General features: G+C 35.6%; 4 protein-coding genes across 7 annotated transcripts; 3 read left to right on the top strand and 1 right to left on the bottom strand.

The window, feature by feature from the left end:
• On the top strand, nucleotides 368–3,692 carry LOC105178140 (peptide methionine sulfoxide reductase A5). Of its 2 annotated transcripts, XM_011101517.2 has the most exons (5): nucleotides 369–731; nucleotides 2,431–2,543; nucleotides 2,622–2,766; nucleotides 3,156–3,327; nucleotides 3,432–3,692. In XM_011101517.2, exons 1-5 carry the CDS (start codon nucleotides 453–455, stop codon nucleotides 3,449–3,451), a joined length of 729 nt encoding a protein of 242 aa, XP_011099819.1. In that variant the 5' UTR covers nucleotides 369–452; the 3' UTR covers nucleotides 3,452–3,692. The 2 variants fall into 2 exon arrangements, with proteins under 2 accessions (XP_011099818.1, XP_011099819.1); XM_011101516.2 differs by having other exon boundaries at nucleotides 368–731; nucleotides 3,156–3,692.
• Nucleotides 5,823–9,028, top strand: LOC105178139 (peptidyl-prolyl cis-trans isomerase Pin1). The gene is made up of 2 exons (XM_011101515.2): nucleotides 5,823–6,286; nucleotides 8,573–9,028. The coding sequence occupies exons 1-2, from the start codon at nucleotides 6,052–6,054 to the stop codon at nucleotides 8,695–8,697; spliced, it is 360 nt and encodes a 119-aa protein (XP_011099817.1). The 5' UTR covers nucleotides 5,823–6,051; the 3' UTR covers nucleotides 8,698–9,028.
• LOC105178138 (GDP-mannose 4,6 dehydratase 1) lies at nucleotides 12,548–14,157 on the top strand. Its single transcript, XM_011101514.2, has one exon. The coding sequence runs from the start codon at nucleotides 12,686–12,688 to the stop codon at nucleotides 13,832–13,834; it is 1,149 nt and encodes a 382-aa protein (XP_011099816.1). The 5' UTR covers nucleotides 12,548–12,685; the 3' UTR covers nucleotides 13,835–14,157.
• On the bottom strand, nucleotides 14,895–19,126 carry LOC105178137. Of its 3 annotated transcripts, none has more exons than XM_011101512.2 (6): nucleotides 19,030–19,126; nucleotides 18,790–18,876; nucleotides 18,589–18,673; nucleotides 16,359–16,447; nucleotides 15,754–15,865; nucleotides 14,895–15,315 (listed from the first exon to the last, which is right to left on the bottom strand). In XM_011101512.2, exons 1-6 carry the CDS (start codon nucleotides 19,063–19,065, stop codon nucleotides 15,092–15,094), a joined length of 633 nt encoding a protein of 210 aa, XP_011099814.1. In that variant the 5' UTR covers nucleotides 19,066–19,126; the 3' UTR covers nucleotides 14,895–15,091. The 3 variants fall into 3 exon arrangements, with proteins under 3 accessions (XP_011099814.1, XP_020554690.1, XP_011099815.1); XM_020699031.1 differs by having other exon boundaries at nucleotides 18,790–18,873; XM_011101513.2 differs by lacking the exon at nucleotides 14,895–15,315 and adding an exon at nucleotides 15,352–15,589.

Raw genomic sequence — 20,277 nt, 5'->3', positions numbered from 1 at the left:
TTATGTGGCCCCTAGACGGTGAAGTGGATATTACTATTTTACTATTGTTGATTTTTTTAAAAAAATAAAAAGTATTTGAAAAAATATAAAAAAAAAATTGAGAGTGAATAAAATAAATAATCTAGAGGAAATATTAGTTCATAAAAGTATTTTAAAAAAATATAAAATTATACTTTACAATCCAAAGGGCATTTTGATAAGCTCACTACAAAAATTGGATGAAAACCTAACAGAATGAACTAATGAAGCAACAGCTTCTAATTTTGAAACCCAAAGTTATCACGAATACTTCGAATTTTTGAACAATAATTTGCATTCAAATGGTAAAAGAAACATATATGGACAAGAAACGTGTTTTGAGAGGCTATCTGGCAATTTTACCTCTCCTCTTTTCTTCTGTAGTTTCTATATCTATGAAAATTCATATCTTCCACATTTTTCCTGTGTGAAAGATGAAGCTGACTGCTTCAGTTTTGCTCGTGACTGTTATTATTTCTTGGGCGGCAAGCCCAGCTCTGAGCATCAGATTTCCGGATCGGATCTCAGGAAACGTGAATGCCTTATCTGAGCAGCCACTCAGAACTGCGGTTTTCGCCCTCGGCAGCTTTTGGAGGTCTGAGGCTGCGTTTGGATGCTTGGACGGCGTCGTACGGACAGCCGCAGGTTATTCTGGTGGATCCAGACCTAACCCGGAGTACCGAAGCTTAGGTGATCACGCTGAGTGTGTGCAGGTTTTACCCTTTCCTTTCAATTTTTTTTGTTTTTGGGGTTCTACTTTGTGTTTTTCTTACGAGTTTTTTAGTGCTGGTGGTGTCTTCTGTTCGTAGTTTGTGATAATGTCTAAATGATTATTGAGAAGATTATATGTGATTACTCTGTGTTTTTCTTTCAATTGGGCTACTAAATTTAGAGTTAACGTGGTCCTTGAAGCAGGGGAATTATGTGAAGTGTGGTTAATCTGAGTAATAGGTGAATCATACATTGATTCCGTTAAAAGAATGTTTTTATTGAGGTGGCTGAGCGGCACTGTGATATGACGGGAGTATGTGCACTTAGGATTTTGGAGATGTATGATGATTTAGCACAAATCTAGAGGACGCATTGGAAACAATACTTTTCCTGGATTGTGTTGAATATGTACAATTGATCAATTCGTCGTTGCACTGAAGTAGCCGACTCACTTGTTTCTCCTTGAATCTCAATTTCATGGTTGTGAGCTTCACAAGTTTACATTGAACTCATAAACATCACTCTGAACATGCATTCCGCATGTTTTTACCCAAACAAAAAGGAAATTATTGCAATTTTCTGTTAATTTCTCTAAGTTTTGTCAAGCCTATGGTAAGACTGAGCCTATGGTGACAAGAATTGATTTCAACAAAATGTATTTTGCAATGATTCATTTTAAGAAAAAGAAAATGTTTGATGATTAAGGTTGGCCAATAGCTCCATTTTTGGCTAGTGAGGCTTTGGCCTAATAACAAAATTGACGCTCCAAAACTCTGCAACTAAAAGATTCTGGATTTAAATCACCCAAAAGAATCCATTTGTTTTTCACATATATATTCAGTGTGCTTTGATATAGAAAATTTCTTGATAGTTTGTTATATTCAATGTATTAATGTTGCAACAGAATGCTCCCTGTAAAAGCTCCATTTTGCAGGTCTTCCAAAATGCTCAGTATTTTTTGGACAATCCAGTACTGATTCTGATTTAGGTTGACAAACATTCTACAAATGAAGTAGACTAATTCTAAATCCAGATTTAAGTTCCAAATGTCTTTAGAAACCAATGCATAAGTTCCACCATTATTTTGGGAGCCCCAACTGCTGAGCCTAACAGCCTGTTAATCTTGCAGCCTCTGATCTTTCAGTAGAAATCCAAAAAGATTCCGTTTTATTTTCTGTACAAAGCATTTCGACCCTATCCCACTGTGGTTTTGCTTTAAATCTTAACAATGGGATTGAGGCCTATTTCGATGTGCATCTTATTCATCTTTTACCCTGAACAACCAATAGAGAGGTGTGTCTAATTTATACAAGTGATTTCAAATGCATATATTTGCAACTTTCAAATTATTACTTGGTCTTCGTGGCGCATGCTTGGCCTATTATTGAGCGCAATAAATTTAGGTTGTCTTACTGAATGACCGAAGGAGTTTAACTAGGTGTCAATCTTATTATTCATGGAGTTTAAATGTTTGAATAGCTTCCACACCCAAGAAACTTGCCTTCCACAATCATCATCCAATTGCTTAAACCCATGGCTGATTGGCTAACATGTATTCCTATAGTTGCACGGTATTCTACGTTTAAATGTTTTCAGTGGAAAAATTACATCTTACTTGAGTTCTTCTCTTGTTCTACTTTTCTGCTGCCCTTACATGAAACTAATATACATATCTCATGTGGTTCCATTAATTCTGTGCAGATAGAATATAATCCCAGGATTATTAGTTTCAGAGAACTACTTGATGTCTTTTGGACTAGTCATGATTCTAGGCAAGTATTTGGGCAAGGTCCTGATGTTGGAAATCAATACAGGTACCAGTTTTCACCTGAAGCACTTATACACCAAGAAAGAAGCCTCTCTGACATGGTAAATCATTTCACCTAGAGCAGGTCTATAATCTTCACAAATGGAACTGAAGAAACCAGGTCGGCTGCTCTCAGCAAAGAAAGGGAGCAAACACGGTCAAAGACCAGTGTTGTCACCACTCAAATTCAACAGCTAGGAACGTTTTATCCTGCAGAGCCTGAACATCAGGTTTGTTGTTCTTAACCTTATCTTCTGCATGGAAGCATGGAGCTAGTCTGAGTTATAACTTAATTAGTCAATGGGATTTGCATAAGTGTAAAACAAGGGTGCCTGAAGTTCCTCTGATCTTAGTTAGCCCTTTTTAACCATGCACTTCAAAATGTCACACTTTCCATATTCTCTTAATTCATCTCGTAATGCAAGTTTTTTATTGCTTTCACAACCAACAGAGCAAACTATCAAAAAGAGAAATCAGCTTCTTACTTAGTAGAGGACATATGTGGAGCTCAAATCTTTATTTTCTTAAACATCTATATTTATATTGGCTTCCTTCAGAGCTCAACTGGTTTCAACATTTTTTTTTATCATTGGCTGACAACCCCTGCTCCCACTTGTAGAAATTTGAGCTTAAACGGAACCCTTTTCTTCTTCAATTGATTGGAAACTTGCCAGAAGAGGAGCTTGAGCAGTCTACCCTGGCAACAAAGCTTAATGGATATGCTGCAGAGCTTTGTCCACCTAGGATGCAGAGGCAGATTGATGCTAAGATCGATGACATTATAAGAAAAGGTTGGCCGATCCTAAGGGAGATTTAATTTGACTTTCTGCATATCCTAGTTGATACACAACTTTACAAGCCATTTTGTGCGCTAATTTGGGCCGATATCTACCAGCTGACAGAACCCTCTCTTGATTAGAGATCCATTTGTTCACAGCGGAATAGTGCAGAAAAGCCCTTTGGAACTGAGCCTGCTAATTCAGGTGTGTAGTGTCTCTGATGCTGGACTCCAGGTGGTTTCGTGGATTTAGTGTTCTTGTGTCAACTTTACCGTTTGTAATTCTTTTATATGACACGAGACTGCTCATTGAGAATGTAATATGAAAAATTAATAGCTGAATTTATCAACTCTTTTTGTGCTTTCACTGACTGATTATCTTTTTTCCATATATTTAAGCTACTAGCGCCTCAGAGAGAGAGATTTTACCTTTAGAATTGTAAAATACGGATATATGACTTTCATTCACACTGAATTTCTTTGAGAAAGGACGAGTGAAAAATCTTTCGCCTTTCGCTTTCCCAGGAAACGGCATAATAATATGATGGCAAAATGCATCCTTGCCCTACTGTGTTATTCGAAGGTGGAAATGCGCTTTTGTGAAAAAAATTCTCAATTTATCTCTTTGGCTTTTTTTTAAAATAAAAGTAAAACACCCCTTTACAGTATGGTGTGTGCAACACGCGTCCTAAATACGATTTTGATAAAATTTTACCTATAAAATAGTGATAATATCGAAAGTAGAATTTCCTGATATGATAATGCTAGATTATTCCTCATAACATGAGGCACTACAGTCATTTTGTATTGAATTTCTTGTACTTTGATTTATCTTCTGGTCATTTAGGTGATCATAAAGGGGATATTTTGGGCACCCATCCAATATGAAGATCAATGAGTGGCACGTCAAGAAATCATCAACTTGACCTAATAAGGCAAGAGATCTCCTATGCTCTTTTGATATTTGTGATTGATATTCTTGGCCAAAGTATCACAACAAGGGTTTTTAGGTTGACCATTTATAATCAAGAAATATAAAAGATGGGATGCATAGTTATTGGGCCTATAAGGTTTAGATTCACTATCCATGTCTTGGACTTATCAGGAGATAATTGACGAAAGAATCTTACTTGCATGGTATTCATTGTCTAAAGGTTCACCACCTTCATTTAGAGATACAATTTAACTAACATGATCAATTAAATTTGACAAATCATGTAATTCAAGTGTTGGATTAAGCATGTAGAAATATTAAAGTAAACTAGTTTATAGTTCTTGAACTCAATTAATTTAATAATAATAAATTAATTGTGTAAGGAATTTAATTAGATTAAACAAGCTCAAGAAGGAGTGTGAAATTAATTGATTTGGTCCTTGATTAATTTTATAGGACAAAATCAATTAATGAAGTTTGTGGATTTAATAAATCTCACGACCAAACCTCTAATATTTTGTAGGACAAAATGTTATTATTTGAAAGTAACTATTTTTGGAAGAAATCAATTAATTAAAAATATTTCATCTATACTATATATAAAAATATAACTTATAAGTGTTTGTTTGTCATTGTAAAAAGATAATTATACCCTTACTTAAGTAATCTATTTTTTATAATAAATCAAATTAGTTATAAAAGAATAAAATTCTATAAAGAAAATACTATTTCGTAGTCTTAATACCAATAAAATACTTAGACAATCATAGATATATTCAAATAAAAAGAAAAAAATAAGAAAATAATATTTTTTATGTAATTAATTTGTTAAAAGAGATTTTAAACATTTTAAGAAAAAATTAACTTACAAGGGGACAATTAAATTTAGAACGAAATAGCGTACAAATAATATATAAAATACTAATCTAAATTTTAAAAATAAAAAAATTAAAAAATAAGGATCATAAAATTTTAAGTAAAAGATATCAATCTTACTGAATTAAAAATGCTTTGTAAAATTTTAATATGCGTAACTTCTAACTAATTAATTTTATTTTAATATTAATATTAGATAATTACTAAAAAATTTTCTCATCAATTAAAATAATTATCCTTTATTTCGTTTATTTCCTTTAAAAAAATTTGGTCAAATTAAAAATTTCAATATTTTTTCGTCTTAACTACCTACCACTCCATGTTTCTCTCTTACCTTACTTCTTCCTATTTATTATAATTTTTTCTTTTCACAAAATTCTTTTTTCTCCTTATCATCAAGATTCTTGTTATATTGCGAGCAACCATAACTATATACTAACTGTTGTGGCACGTTGTTACTATGTGCATAATATAAATAATGTTTTATATTTTAAAATATTTTATAAATAAAAAAATACATTATATTTTTTTAAAAAAAAGAAAGCAAGAAAGAAAATCAACTTAACGCGTTATCGGCATAACAAAAAATTGATGTTGTGATATTATAATCGCAGTTATATATAATATAGATATAGATATATATAGTGTATTTGGTGCTCACACTATATCGTGTACATATATTACATATAAATAGCGTTATGCATATAGAAGCCGGCAGCTACTTTGGCGACTTGTTTTCATTTACTACGCAAAACAGATATAAAAATTAGATTCCATCTTCTACGCCGATCTCACTGAAAGAACAGTAGCTAAAGCCCTCAATCAGCAAAAATAGAGTCCGATCGCAAGAGGAAGAAGTCGGCGGATCAGGCCGACAACCACCACCACCACAAACACAGGCAAAGCAGCAGTAGCAAGAAGACGAAAATGTCATCGTCGGAGAAGGTGAGGGCTTCCCACATTCTGATTAAGCACCAGGGCTCACGCCGCAAGTCGTCCTGGAAGGATCCCGACGGCCGCGTCATCTCCGCCACCACCCGCGAAGAAGCCGTTGCGCAGCTCCAGGCCCTGCGCTGCGATATCCTATCCGGCGATGCTTCCTTCAAGGACCTCGCTTCCCAGAACTCTCACTGCAGCTCCGCCAAGCGCGGCGGCGATCTCGGTCCGTCTCCGATTTCTTTAATCTGCATCCCTAACCCTCCGACGATTTCACTTTATTAGTACGTGGGGTTTTGTGATTTTGTTGGATTCATTTTCCCGCCTCATGAGAAAGTCGAGCTGTGAGAAAAATTTCACAGGGGATTAAGCAGTTGAAAAGTAAATTAAAGATACTTAGTGTGTTTATGGTTTCTTAAGGTTTCTTTATAGAAGATTGAAGCTAACTGAATCCTGCTGATGAATTGTAAAGAAAGTGTTGTTCCCTTCCTCAAGATGCAGTTCTATCCGCTAGATGTTTGTACTTGTGTGGATTGGTGCGTACACTTGTCCACCAGACCTGCTCGCTGTAAATGCTTACCGGAATTGAGTTGGGAGAACTGTTATATATACATACATGTTTAAATTCATGAGCATGAGGGAGTTCTAGGTTGAATGATAATAGGCCAGCATGTCAATTGTGTCTCTAATCTGAAGCATTAGGTCACAAACTTTGGTACCTATGGAGAGCACTCTAGTGTTAAATTTGTATGAAATGAGATTTGCGTACATTACTTTATTAGAGTGACTGGTCCTTGTGGCTATACCATTCACTGGCTTTTGCATCACTGAGTAAACAACTTAGCTCTTAGTGTTTCCTTTTGGGAAGAAATCACACACACAAACAAAAGAAGATATAACATTATTAGTATTCATACATTTACCTCCTTACATGTATATATATATTGACTCAGTAACTCAGCTTTGTACAAGTGTGAAGCTGAAGAAATCATGTAAAACCTGTATGAAGATCTGTTTTGACTGCAATGTGAATCTGTAGGTGGGGGGTTCCAGAGTTGTACATTTAGCAGACTTGTGATAGAATATGTTGTACTCCCTCCATCCCAAACTGAACATACTTACCTCCTTTTTGAGATGTTCATAACCATTCCTATTTCCTAGAATTACATATTTTCGTCAAATAATATCATATTACTAAAAGAACTTTTGAGTTTTGACAGCTACTTCTAAGGGTACATAAGATACCCAAGAATCTTTAGTTTATGAACACTAGTTTAAGTTATGTGGCTATTCAAATTGCAAAGATAGATTATTTTATTTTGTTTTATTTTTTAACTTCGATTGAGAGGGAGATACATTTTGTGCATATGTGTCATATGTTGAGACTTTTATTGCGCTTTATGATGTATAATTTACTAAGGAACATACTAGCTTCAGTTATAGTATTATACTCTATATTTCAATCTTGTGAGGCTCCCTGGACTTGTGCTTAGTGTGTTAAACTACAATAGCACGTTCCTTAATGCTATTCTGAGTTTGTAGCCCCTGTCTTTGTTAGGATATCTTAGCACTCATGTTTGATTTTAGCCCGTCTTTGTTAGAATATCTTAGCTTTCATCTGTTAGATTTTTCTAATTCAGCTCATGCATATTTTCTGACCTTGACATTGCAGCATCCGTTGAAGGCCTTTACCTAAGCTCTATGTTCTATACATTAACATCTTCCCCTGATTATTTCTCTAAATTTTTGGAGCATCATCATTCATATGCACTTTTTATTACTTAATAGCTATCATTACCAAACCAGAAGGGATTTAATTAGAAGTGAAGAATACTATTGCCAGTTCAAAATTTGAATCGAAAAAGGACAACTGTGATGGTAATATAATTGTTCTTGGATTTGTTCCAAACAACAAATGCTTGGGAGTAGGGCAAGGAACATAACATTTAGCATGGAGTCTTCCTTACATTGTTCAAAGGAGCTAAGTCCTAGCTAATTTGGTATAACTGTGACATCTATCATACTCCTTGATGGGGCAGAAAATTGATTTTGGAGGTTGTGGCATAGTCTCAGATGATGTCATATTATTTCAGTTGCACGGTACTTGGATGGAGTCTCAGCGAGATGAAGATATGTCTACATGCTATTGATTTCTTGCTTTCGTTTGTCCTTAGTAACTTTTTGGTAGGTGTTTTCTTTTTGGCAAGTGGAAATTACCTTAATACTAACTATGTAAATGATGAGTAAACTAGAAAACGGATATAAAACATCTCCTGCAGTTCCTGTGCGATTAATAAATTCTGTACCTTCCAATTATTGCATTTGTTTCTGTCAATTGATGATGGAGGTTTGGAACATCAATTGCCTGCTGAAGTGCAACTTGGTGCTGCACGGGCTTTGTTTGAGTTGTCACGAATTATCAAAATAGCCTAAGCTTTAGGTCGAGAAAATTGTTGCAATTGTTGACTGACTTTACTGCATCTATTTCTTACAATGTGCAAACTGGGTGCAGGTTCATTTGGAAGGGGTCAGATGCAGAAGCCTTTTGAAGAAGCAACATTCGCACTAAAGCTTGGGGAGATAAGTGACATAGTGGATACTGACAGTGGAGTTCATATCATCATGAGAACAGGTTAACTGCCTATTCAACTTCGCTGGATGCAAAATTTGACATATTAAGCAGAAGGGAGAGCTTCTCCTTTTAATTGGGAGCAATAGGTTCTTGATTCTGTATTGCTTATAGCCAAAATATCTAAAGATTTGCAACTCCTCTTTGCTCCGAATAGCTCACATTTTAAACCTTCTATTCTGCAATTTATGTACAAAAGCATTCGATCATGGCATCTCTCTGCATAGACATTCTTTTGTGTGATGCCAGTCTATCTGCCTTTTTCCTTGTGCCCTTGTGCACGAACTCCTATCTTTTTGCTTATGATTCTTCCAGTGAAGGCTTCACAGTTTGCGTGTATGGTTCTCGTTCTTATTTATCCCCTAACTTAGCTTACTTTGTATTATTAGCTTCTAGTTCAGTTTCAGCTTGGCTTTCCGGCTTCTAAGTTTCTAATATCCACCACACGACTAATTCAGCTTTTTACTTCTTGCGGAGTAGCAAACTTTTTAGTGTTCAATCTGTTATACATAAGTTCCAATTCTGGCAGGCAGTAGTCTGTGGGTATGCACGACATTTCTGTTTTTCAAGATCATCAATCGTTAAAGACTGAACTTCAGTGAAAATTAAAAGAAATTGAGGGAATGAGAGAGGTCGGTTCTTGTATTTTTAAGCAAATATAAGTACTTCTAGATAAATTGCTGGTCATTGTGTTAACAATGAGTATGCCCGCGGGTGAATTTGTCCAGAATCAGGATAATCATTTTGTGGATGTTTTGTCTGTTCACTAACTTCAGGTAATGCAGTCATCAAGTTCAGGCAATCTTGAACTGATATCGGACCCTTTAGCAACAAACAAGTTGGTCGAAACTTTTACGTTCTCAATATTAAGTCTTCTTTAAAAATTTTGTGTTGTAGTGTATAACTTATCAACTTGTAATAAGCTCTTGAAAAATATCCAGTTTGAATTTGACTTCTTTATGTGGTTTAAGTCATCGTTCAAGTACGGTGATTTTGTGTTTGTATCCTCGAGCTTTGTATCAGGTCGTCAAGTTTGTTTTTGTTAACTTGCACTTACAAAGCTCGTCCATAAGAATATTTGGTAGGTCCTAATTGTAACATTTGGGTGTCTAAATCAGTAAGTTCCATACGAGAATAGTATCAAATTATCTTCATACATCTTCACACATTAATGCACGTGAGGAGGTATATCTTCACATTTATAAGGGTAGTTTCATTTGAAAAGAATTGCTTAACATATAATAAGTCATTTTAGTCAATTAAAAGTAGATATCAATTTTCATTCAATATTTTTGTTAATATCAACAAATTTAGTGAATTTTTAATAACATAAGACTTTTTTATTCGACAGAAACAAATCTTATGGGGTGCTAAATATAATTTTTCAAACTATATGAAGATTTATATATAAATACATCACATCTCAAAAAAAGAAAATGAAATATAATTATCCCAAAAATCAATGTACTCTATCCTAATACTAAACAGGAAGACACATAGACCAAACATGTCCAAGAATCTAACAAGTGCAATAAATAGAAGGAGGCCCCCCTATTTATTCACACTATGAATAAAGAAATTGAATTTATGGTGTGGCATGTGTGTTGCTGAGACTCCATTCCTTGCCAAGCAGCACTCATGTGCCACTGTTGCTCAGACTATCCTTCCCATGCATCACTTATTACCTACATCACATGATTCTCCACTTATGTATAATTTTGTGATATTTTGAGTTCACCAATCATACATTTGAATTGACAAATTTGAAAGAATTTAAAAAAATAATTTCAAACTGACTTCATATTATAAAAATTTGAAAATTCAATAAAACATAATTCAAATTTAGAATAGAAGGATTTGGAATTCTTTAGATCTAAAATTAGGGTTTAAATTATACTTAGATTCCTTTTAAAAATATAAAATTATAATTTTTTTAAATAACTTTTAAAAGTATACTTACAGTTAGAGAATTGTCTATCTACAATTATACATCTTTCGTTAGGATTTGACAGAAAATATTGATGTCAACAAAAATATTAGGGTAACATGGAGACAACCCCCTGACGTATGGGATCATTTGCGCTTTTCCCCCAATCATTTTTTTTTTTTAAATTTTTCCACCCAACCTTTTGATTTTGTTGTACTTTGTATTTTCAGAGAATAATGACAGAATATGGAAATCAACATGTGTTCACGCGCCTGAGGGTGATATAGAAATTCGTAAAATTATAAGGATTAAATGCAGACACCCCCCTCCCCCAACGTATGAGGTCATTTGCACTTTGTCCTCCAACCTGTTAAAAAAATAGGCAAAAATAAAAAAAAATTACGAAAAATGAAGAAAAAAATCCAAAAAATTTTAATTTGCAGATAAAAAATTTAACATTACAAGCCAAAATCAAACTAAAAAGCCATGAAGTATTTGAAACATCATGTGTATGAAATCCCTTAGCTGAACAAAAGAACTTTAAACTTCCATTCACTATCAAATAACTTCAACACAATCACAAAATCAGCTGAACATTACAAAGATGATTAAAAAAAACAGATAAGAAAACAAGAAAAACTCATTGACCCAAATGAAGAAATTAAACTTCAACAACCAAATAAAAAAATTGTGAGTGCAACTTCACAATAATACCCAATACACTCGGCAAACTCAAACCCAAGAAAGAAAGAAAAAAGAATCGTGTGTATTTCTGTCGGCGCCATCATCAGGCATATGTGTGAACTGGTGTCAACGTTACATTTGGCTTGTAATGTGAAGTTGTTTATCTGCAGTTCAAATATTAAATTTTCTAGAAATTTCCTCCATTTTTCTCTATTTCAGAACTTTTCCCCAAAATTTTTCAATTATTTTGAATTTAATTTGTATTTCATTTTGTAAAAAAAATTGGGGCCAAGTTGCAAATAACCCCATACATTGGGGGGTGTTTGCATTTTAACCTTTATAATCTTACCAATCCCAAAATCCCTCTCATTCGCGTGAACACACATGGATGAAATATTCTGTCATTATTCTACGAAAAATACAAAGTGCAACAAAATGAAAAAGTTGGGCAAAGAAGTGTAGAAAAAAGAAAGGATTGAAGGACAAAGTGTAAATGACCCCATATGTCCCCATCTGCATTTTACTCAAAATATAAAGTAAACTTTCAATTCTACCCTTCATTTTACAGTATAAATTATTTTGAAAAAATGCTCTATTAATATTTTTGTATTCGTAAGAAGACAAATATAATATATATAAGTTAAAACAGTATAATCATAACAAAATATTAATTTCAAATTATACCATAATCTAGTTACGTTTTTTTTACTTCATACTGAACTGAACACTATTATTGCATTTATTTTTTAAAAGTGACTTGCTCAACTACTTCATCTAGTGTTGTAGGGTCGAAATATAGAAGAAAAATATTTGCAAAGTAATTCGGGGAGTGCAATTATTATGATCTTCGAGATTTTCATCTAGTATTGTTGGATTAAAACATAAAAAGAAAAATATTTTCAAAGATAATTTAGAGGTGGGGAGAACAATTCAAGATGATGACAAATCCAACAAAATTATTATTATTATTCTGAATGTGGATTGTAGAATATACTAGTAAGAAAACTAATAATCAAGACAGTAATAATAATAATCTTGTTGGATTATTACTATCTTAAATACATTATTAGATGAAGTACTTGAATAAAATTCGAAACCCGTCTGGACTCCAATCGGATCATAGAATAAAAATTCCTTTCCGAACCCGATAATTTGGTCCGAAATCCATCTCATTCGGATATGGTCCGGGTCAAAAACCAGAAAAACAAATCAGAAATTCTGCTTTTACTCTCACCAGTTAAAATATCAGTAAAACAAGAAAAACTGGGCCTATGCTTCCCCCACTCCGACTCCCCACCCATTCTCCCCGTCAATAAATTTCCAGTCCATTTCCCCAATTTCCAACATTTACACCTCCACTCCTCCGTTCCCTCCAGTTTCTCCCAATGGCCACCGCCGCCGCCAACAATGACTCCACCACCTCCAGATCTGAATCTGATACCGCCGCCGTAAATGGCACCCAGAACCCACCCCGCACTCTCCAACCCGCCCGCAAGATCGCCCTGATCACCGGCATCACGGGCCAAGACGGCTCCTATCTCACCGAATTCTTGCTAAACAAAGGCTACGAGGTCCACGGCCTCATCCGTCGATCCTCCAACTTCAACACTCAGCGCATTAATCACATCTATATCGACCCCCACAACGCCCACAAGGCCCGGATGAAGCTCCACTACGCCGATCTCACCGACGCTTCCTCCCTCCGCCGTTGGCTGGATACCATTCAACCCGACGAGGTTTATAACCTCGCCGCCCAGTCCCATGTCGCTGTCTCCTTCGAGATCCCTGATTACACCGCCGACGTCGTCGCCACCGGCGCCCTCCGCCTCCTAGAGGCTGTTCGCTCCCACGTTTCCGCCTCTGGCCGCTCCCACATAAAATACTACCAGGCCGGATCATCCGAGATGTTCGGATCGACGCCCCCGCCCCAGTCCGAGACCACCCCCTTCCACCCTCGCTCGCCGTACGCCGTCTCCAAATGCGCTGCCCATTGGTACACTGTAAATTACCGCGAGGCCTACGGCCTTTTCGCCTGCAACGGGATTTTGTTTAACCATGAGTCCCCTCGTAGAGGTGAGAATTTCGTGACCCGGAAGATAACCCGGGCTGTGGGTCGGATCAAGATCGGGCTCCAGAGCAAGCTATTCCTGGGGAATTTGCAGGCATCCAGGGACTGGGGTTTCGCGGGGGACTACGTGGAGGCAATGTGGTTGATGCTGCAGCAGGAGAAGCCGGACGATTATGTGGTGGCGACAGAGGATTCGCACACTGTGGAGGAGTTCTTGGCAGTGGCGTTCGGGTACGTGGGGCTGAATTGGAGGGATCATGTAGTGATTGATAAGCGTTATTTCAGGCCGGCAGAGGTGGATAATCTGAAAGGAGACGCAAGCAAGGCGAAGAAAGTGCTGGGCTGGAAACCGAGAGTCGGGTTTGAGCAACTGGTGAAGATGATGGTGGATGAGGATATTGAACTGGCCAAGAGGGAAAAGGTGCTTGTTGATGCAGGCTATATGGACGCCCAGCAGCAGCCCTGAAGAAATTTTCATGCCGTTTTGAGTGATCGTTTGAGTACTTTGAAAATTAATTCCTTTCCCCTATTTGATGAAACTTGATTCAATTATTAGTAATGGGAGCTTGATCCTATAACAAGAATTTGAGTCTATAGAAGCAGTAAAGAATGTGGTGGTTTTTCAATCACATTGGTTGATAGTATTGTGGTAGTCTTTTTTGTTAAAGTATAGTATATAATTTCAGATCAAGGATTTTATGTACTTTATGAGTTGTAGTTCTTGGGATCTTGAGCCGTCCCATTGATTTCAATCTACTCAAATTTCCAGGGTTTTGAAATGCCCTTTGATGTCTTGTTTCGGTCTAATGATATAAACTAGGTGCTGGGGCTCACTTTGTTTCTAAAACTAGCAGCAATCTTCAGAGGTGGGACGGGGCTATCTTGGCAGATATTTACAAGTTCATATGTTCAGTTATAATCTAGCTAGTTACCCAAATTGTTAGACCTATTATTGATGGACAATGTTGAATAACCTTGTGTCGGCAAGAGGACCATACTTGCAACCCAGAACTGAATAGTCCACCAGCATTAAATGGATCATCTGGTTTCAGAATTAAGATGTTCAGATCTGGATTAAATGCCATCAATGGGGTAGCTAGCTTTCAGTTCAACTTCACATTCTGTCGGTGATACTTCAGTAACAAAGTGAGGCCAGGAAAAAAGAGGTCAGGTGGGGCTCAGGTTCTAGCAGTTGACGACATTCACGCTTTTCACTTTGTCCTTTCCAGTGTAGAAAACCCACTCTAACGGTGCATCAAACAGTTATTCTCCCAGACATTTGGGCACAAATCAATATTCGGGTGAGCTAAATTCGCACGAGTTTTGTCTAAATTTCTACATAGTTAAATACAGGCAGCATTTCCTGCAAAAACTGAAGAGCGGGTCATATGAAAACTGAACCAGACTTTGAATGCACGTCTTACAGTGTTGTTCTTTCAATGTAATGGCCTTAAGTTGTAGGATAGCGCACTTGTAAGAGAGTCATATGCATATTCAGGCATCCTGTCTAAAAATGGAACATCTAATAGACGATCATATAAATGTATCCTTTGGAATTAGTGGGATTATGTAGCAAGTTGTCAATACACGAGACAGGAAAATAAATCCTTTCTCAGATGAATACAAGTGGGTATGACCAGGTTGTTTAGCATAGCCAGCTTCTAACTCTACCTAATTGCAATTTTAAGAGAATGTACAAAAACCAAGGTAAAGAAAAGAAACCCTAACTTTCTGGCTGTGGTTGTTGATCCTGGTCTGCAGTCGAAGGCAAAGAGGGTAAGACAGAGACAATCTTTTGATCAGTGGAAGCTGCAGTTAACGGCCTGACTGTAGATCGTAGTGATTCTGGTCCCTCATTAACAATTCTTTTGCATAACGCATCACAATTGCTAATGACCTCAGTCAATCTCCCTTTTAACTCTCCGAGTTCCACTTGCAAGGCATGGACTGTGCAATATGAAGATGGTCATCACTCAGTAAAAATTACTGGAGGGTCCATCCCAAGCATAATGTATACAAATTTTCTTCTCCAGTATGTAATACATTGTTTCTTGAAGAAACATACCAGATATATGGAAGTTCTTACATAATATCATGAGATGCATTAATCATTTACAAATTCACAATGAGATCATACAAAAGGTTTCTGTTTTCATTAAGAAGATCTTTTCACATGGCATGCAATTGCATTAGCCAGATCCGACATATCTGTTCATGACACCTGCCAAATGTAACTAGGATTAAAGTTTTATATGAGAATATATTATTATTTTCAGCTTAATTAATGAACAAGATAATGCCAAGTAGAATAGATAAAACAGCTAATAATAACCTATCATGCACCAATATTGAATTTCCAAAATACTTCTAGGATGCATCAGGTACCTTCTGATAGATGATTAGATGTGGACTTCATTGCTGAGACTGAGTAATTGAAGCGTTGAAGAAGCTTGACAGCCAAAGCATCTGCAAGTTCTATTTTATTTTCAATCTCTTCCTGCAAACAAGATTTAAGTCATATAGAAAAATGTTATCCATTTGTTTAGCGGTCTAGGTGATCGCCAATGATGCAAGACAAGCTAACAAACAAATGAGCGGAAGAGATTTGAAATTCTGCAGAGAAAATCAAGCTTTATCTGTTAATATTTATCATCATCATTTCGAAGCAAGTTCAAATGAACAAAAATTTACTGAATCATGCAGTGATCAGGAGTCAGCTCTCACCAGAGGATGAGAATACACTTGTCAAAGATACTCACCTACTAGGTTATCACCTAAGATTGATTATTGCAAAGTTTTAATGTAATTGTAATTTAGGTATATGTGCACATCATGCCCATAAATACAAGCGAATAATGAGCTTTAAAACCATATCATGAAAATGATAGCATCAAACAGATTCACGAGAACTATATTGACTTGCTTTTCTAGTGTGCGTGTGTACGTGTATAACCAGGCCCTACATAAATGCATGATAAAGGAAGACCAACCTGTCGTTTACTTATCTTTTGGGACTTCTCCTCTTGCCAGTCACGGTACATTGAGAAGAGCTCCAGCAGCACATTCGGGTTTACAGTACCTAGTCCAAACATAACAAGAAATAAGATATTCGGCAAACAACTAGCTTTACTGGGTCTGTTACCACAAAGAAAGCTACTAATGGGAAAAGAAACAAGAAAAATTCTACTCGAACACAAACGAAACACAGTAACAGACAGTTATCCAGCACCCAGTTTACCTTTTCTATGGAACCTGTAGCATTTACATTTCTCCTCCAATAGAACATCTACCAAACTTTGACAACTCTAACAAATATTTACTGTATTTTTTCAGAACAAAACATTGTCAACTAATAATAGAAATTATCTGGGGATATCAATTGAATTATAAATTGATGAGATACTGTCCACTTGATTGTGTTTTAAGAGACAGGTTTCCTCTATCCTACGCTTGTTAATTCAATAGATCACACCAGATTAACATCTCTTGCACCTATATACAAAACAGAAATTAAATAGCATTCAAGTTTACCTCCATGTTTGGTGCAAGATCTATTTGTTCTTGATAGTGAAAGCAAAAGCTGGGTTTGGACCTGGCAGTTTGAGGGGTGAGGGGAGAGAGAGAGAGGGAGGAGCATAGAAGAATCATGCTAAATTCTTCTTTTATTTGTCCTTTTTCTTTTATCCCCATAATAGCTTTACTTCAAGTAAGGTTAAAATTTGAAAAATTTCTAGACAAAAGCTTCATCCGAAAAATAGTCATGTGAAACCTGAGCAGACTAACTAGGTGTAGACATACGAGCAAAAGCTTGTTTGTCCAATTGGCTAACCAATTACAGCAAGAGCCAATATTTCAACATATTTTAAAACAAGAGGTAATTTCTTTAAATAAGATACAATTAGTGACATCATTATCACAACCAATGATGTATGGAGAATGCAGAAGTTCCAACCTTCCCTATTAAACTGTTCCTGGTCATATGATATAGTGTATCAAGAATGACATACATTTATATGTCACTCAATCGATGATGGAGACACAAATGCTGTCAATCTGAAGCATCAGTCTAAGCCCAAGAACCTCCTTACTGATTTCAATAGTCTAAATGACAGGGGCTAACTGACGTTATTCTCTTGATTCTGATCAGAGGTTGTATAGTTGGAGTGAAGATAAACTAATGCTCTAAAAAGTCCAAAATTCACAGGGAACAATTTCTCAACTATGTTATCCCTTCTGTCAATTTCCTCAGATTCATCACGGAATTGGAATCCCTGACATGAGACGGAACTTTAAATAACAAGTAACAACATAAATAGCATCAGATGTACCCATTCTTAGGCATGAGCTCACAATAAGCCAGCTTAAAATACCATAATTTTGGGAAATATCAGATGTATCCTGGAAGATTTCTACTGTCCCATTTATAAACAAGAAAAGTTTGACATAACTTATGAGACAACTTAAATGCATCAAGCACCTTCTTGAGAAAACAGTTTATATTAGTATAATCAGTGAATACTATTCTCCTCAAGTAGGTACTCCGAAGCCCCAATTGCACAAGAATTTATTGACTTGCTAACTTTAGAAACTTCTTCTGAATGAATGGAACTCCAGTGAACCAGCTGTAGCAGCTAATACTAATGTTATCCAATGCAACCTACCGAGAGTGTGAGTATATCAAGGATGAACTTTGATATTTTTCGTTGGGCTGGAAATTGCATGACTGCAAACTTAGAAGATGTAAAGAGAGTAAAGCAATAAGGAGGGATGCAAACAAGCACAAAACAGAAAAAACAAAGAAAATGTAGGCGCACTAAATAAGAAGTTAAATACATCCAGCAATCCCAGGGGCTTGTGGTTCGCCACAATAGTACGGACAAATGCTACTACGAGAATGCAAGATTAATCCTTTTAACTTTATTATTCAAAAAATTAACAGCCTTTAAAGCTTAAAAGTATATTATTATTGGATTAAGTAACTATCTTTCTGATAACTAGGATAAAGTTTCTCAACATCCTATGTAGAACACAATCTTATGGCATCCCCAGCTAATACCATCAGCTACTGCATTTGCAAGCTTCACAAACTAGCCCAATGAAAGAACATGAATTCATCCCGAAAATACAAATAAAAATAGAAAAAGGGCGCTCAAATCAGCACATCAAGAGAAAGCATAAAAATAAGTCAGGGATAAAATAAGAAGCAAAAAAGAAACTTACCAGCAGTTGAAGAAGAAGATGGTTTTCGAACAAGGATATCCGTCAAGCTACCCTCTGCAGGGGCTGATGTAAGTAGCGGCTTCGTCTGTTCACGCACACATATACATACACAAATATTTACATAATTAATGAAAATTAATCAGTGGACGAAATCTCGAAAATTGGAAATAATGTACAAAATGAATGTAAACCGGATCTCACAATTTCGAGGGATTGAAGCCTCTGCAAAATGGGTTCTAAACCCTGTGTACGCTCCGAAACAGTGGTGATCCCATCCTCCGGATTCTTCTTGTAAACAAACAGAAAGATAATAACAAGAATTAATCACACAGAAATCGCAGAAAGGGAATTAGCAGAACGAATAGTTGATGAACGCAAACTAAAAGGAAATTAGCAGTGGAAACAGAAGTAGCGGCCATGGACATAGGAGCTAGGGCTTACCTGAGAGCCCGTAAGAGATGATTCTGAAGCACCCATGGAATCAGACACACATTAGATCACCTCATTACTCAATTACTGAATGGATGTTGAAATGGGGCGCACCTGTGTGTATTATATCTATTCTCTGTTTTTTTTTTTTTTTTTAAACTAGAAGTTGTTAATAAATAATTGTTTATATTTTAAAATATATTATAAACAAATATAATTTAGAAATCAACAAATTATAATTTAATTAAAAAATTTAAGTATTATCGACACAATAAAAAAATTTGTGTAGTTGTCTTGAAGTGATGTGGAGTTACTTTTGAAAAAAAAAAAAAGTAATTACAACTATTTTTTAAAATTATCTAATTAGGGATATAATTATCATGTTTAAGAATTAGTGGGATGGTATCATTAACGGTTGTTTGTAAACGTAGAAGGCCTTTATTTTTTATATTAATATGGATTAATTTAAGGGTAAATACTATATTTGGTCCATTAAGTTTTCGTTTAAAATCATTTTAATTCCTCAAGTTCATTTCTTGATTTAAGCATCCTTAAACTTTAATTTTTGTCTCAATTTGATCTCTCTTACCATTTTTTATCGAAAATGTGGCCTGGTTTTGAATCGTTGGAGGGTAAAAATGGTCAATAAATTTTTACCCTCAAAAAAGTTAAACACCAACTATATTTTCAGCGAAAAATGGTCAGAGGGACCAAACTGAGACAAAAATTTAAATTTAAGAATGCTAAAGTCAAGAAATGAATTTGAGGAGCTAAAGTGATTTTAAATAAAAATTTAAGAGACCACATATAGCATTTACCCTAAATTAAATAGACTATTTTAATTTGCAACTTTTTATCTTAAGTTAATTTAAAATCAAAAACTATACTTATAATCACAACATACATGGTATAGCATTGGGGTGTTGTGTTATGCATTTTGACGAAAGCTTGTGATCTCAATTCATTTGAGGGAACTTTGTAGGAGTTCTCGAATTGAAAAGGTTTTTAGCTTTGTGATGTTTTGTTATGTACCTCGAGCAAATTTGTGGTCTTAACCCATTTGGGGAATTCAGTTTGAGTTCTCGAGTTGAAGATGTTTTCAGCTTCGGGATTCGTATTATGACCCTCGATGAACCCTCCTTTTTTATTTGCCTTAGGGGTCAAGTTGTTCAATTTTTTATTAGAGGCTTGTCTGTGTACATCAATAAAAGATAAAAAATGTTATTCACCTTTAAGATAGAAGATTTTGAAATACGCAAC

Source organism: Sesamum indicum, linkage group LG15, assembly GCF_000512975.1.
Source record: "Sesamum indicum cultivar Zhongzhi No. 13 linkage group LG15, S_indicum_v1.0, whole genome shotgun sequence".
NCBI classification, from domain to species: domain Eukaryota; kingdom Viridiplantae; phylum Streptophyta; class Magnoliopsida; order Lamiales; family Pedaliaceae; genus Sesamum; species Sesamum indicum.
Note: the sequence above shows the minus strand (reverse complement) of the source record. Positions and strands in the feature narration are given on the sequence as shown.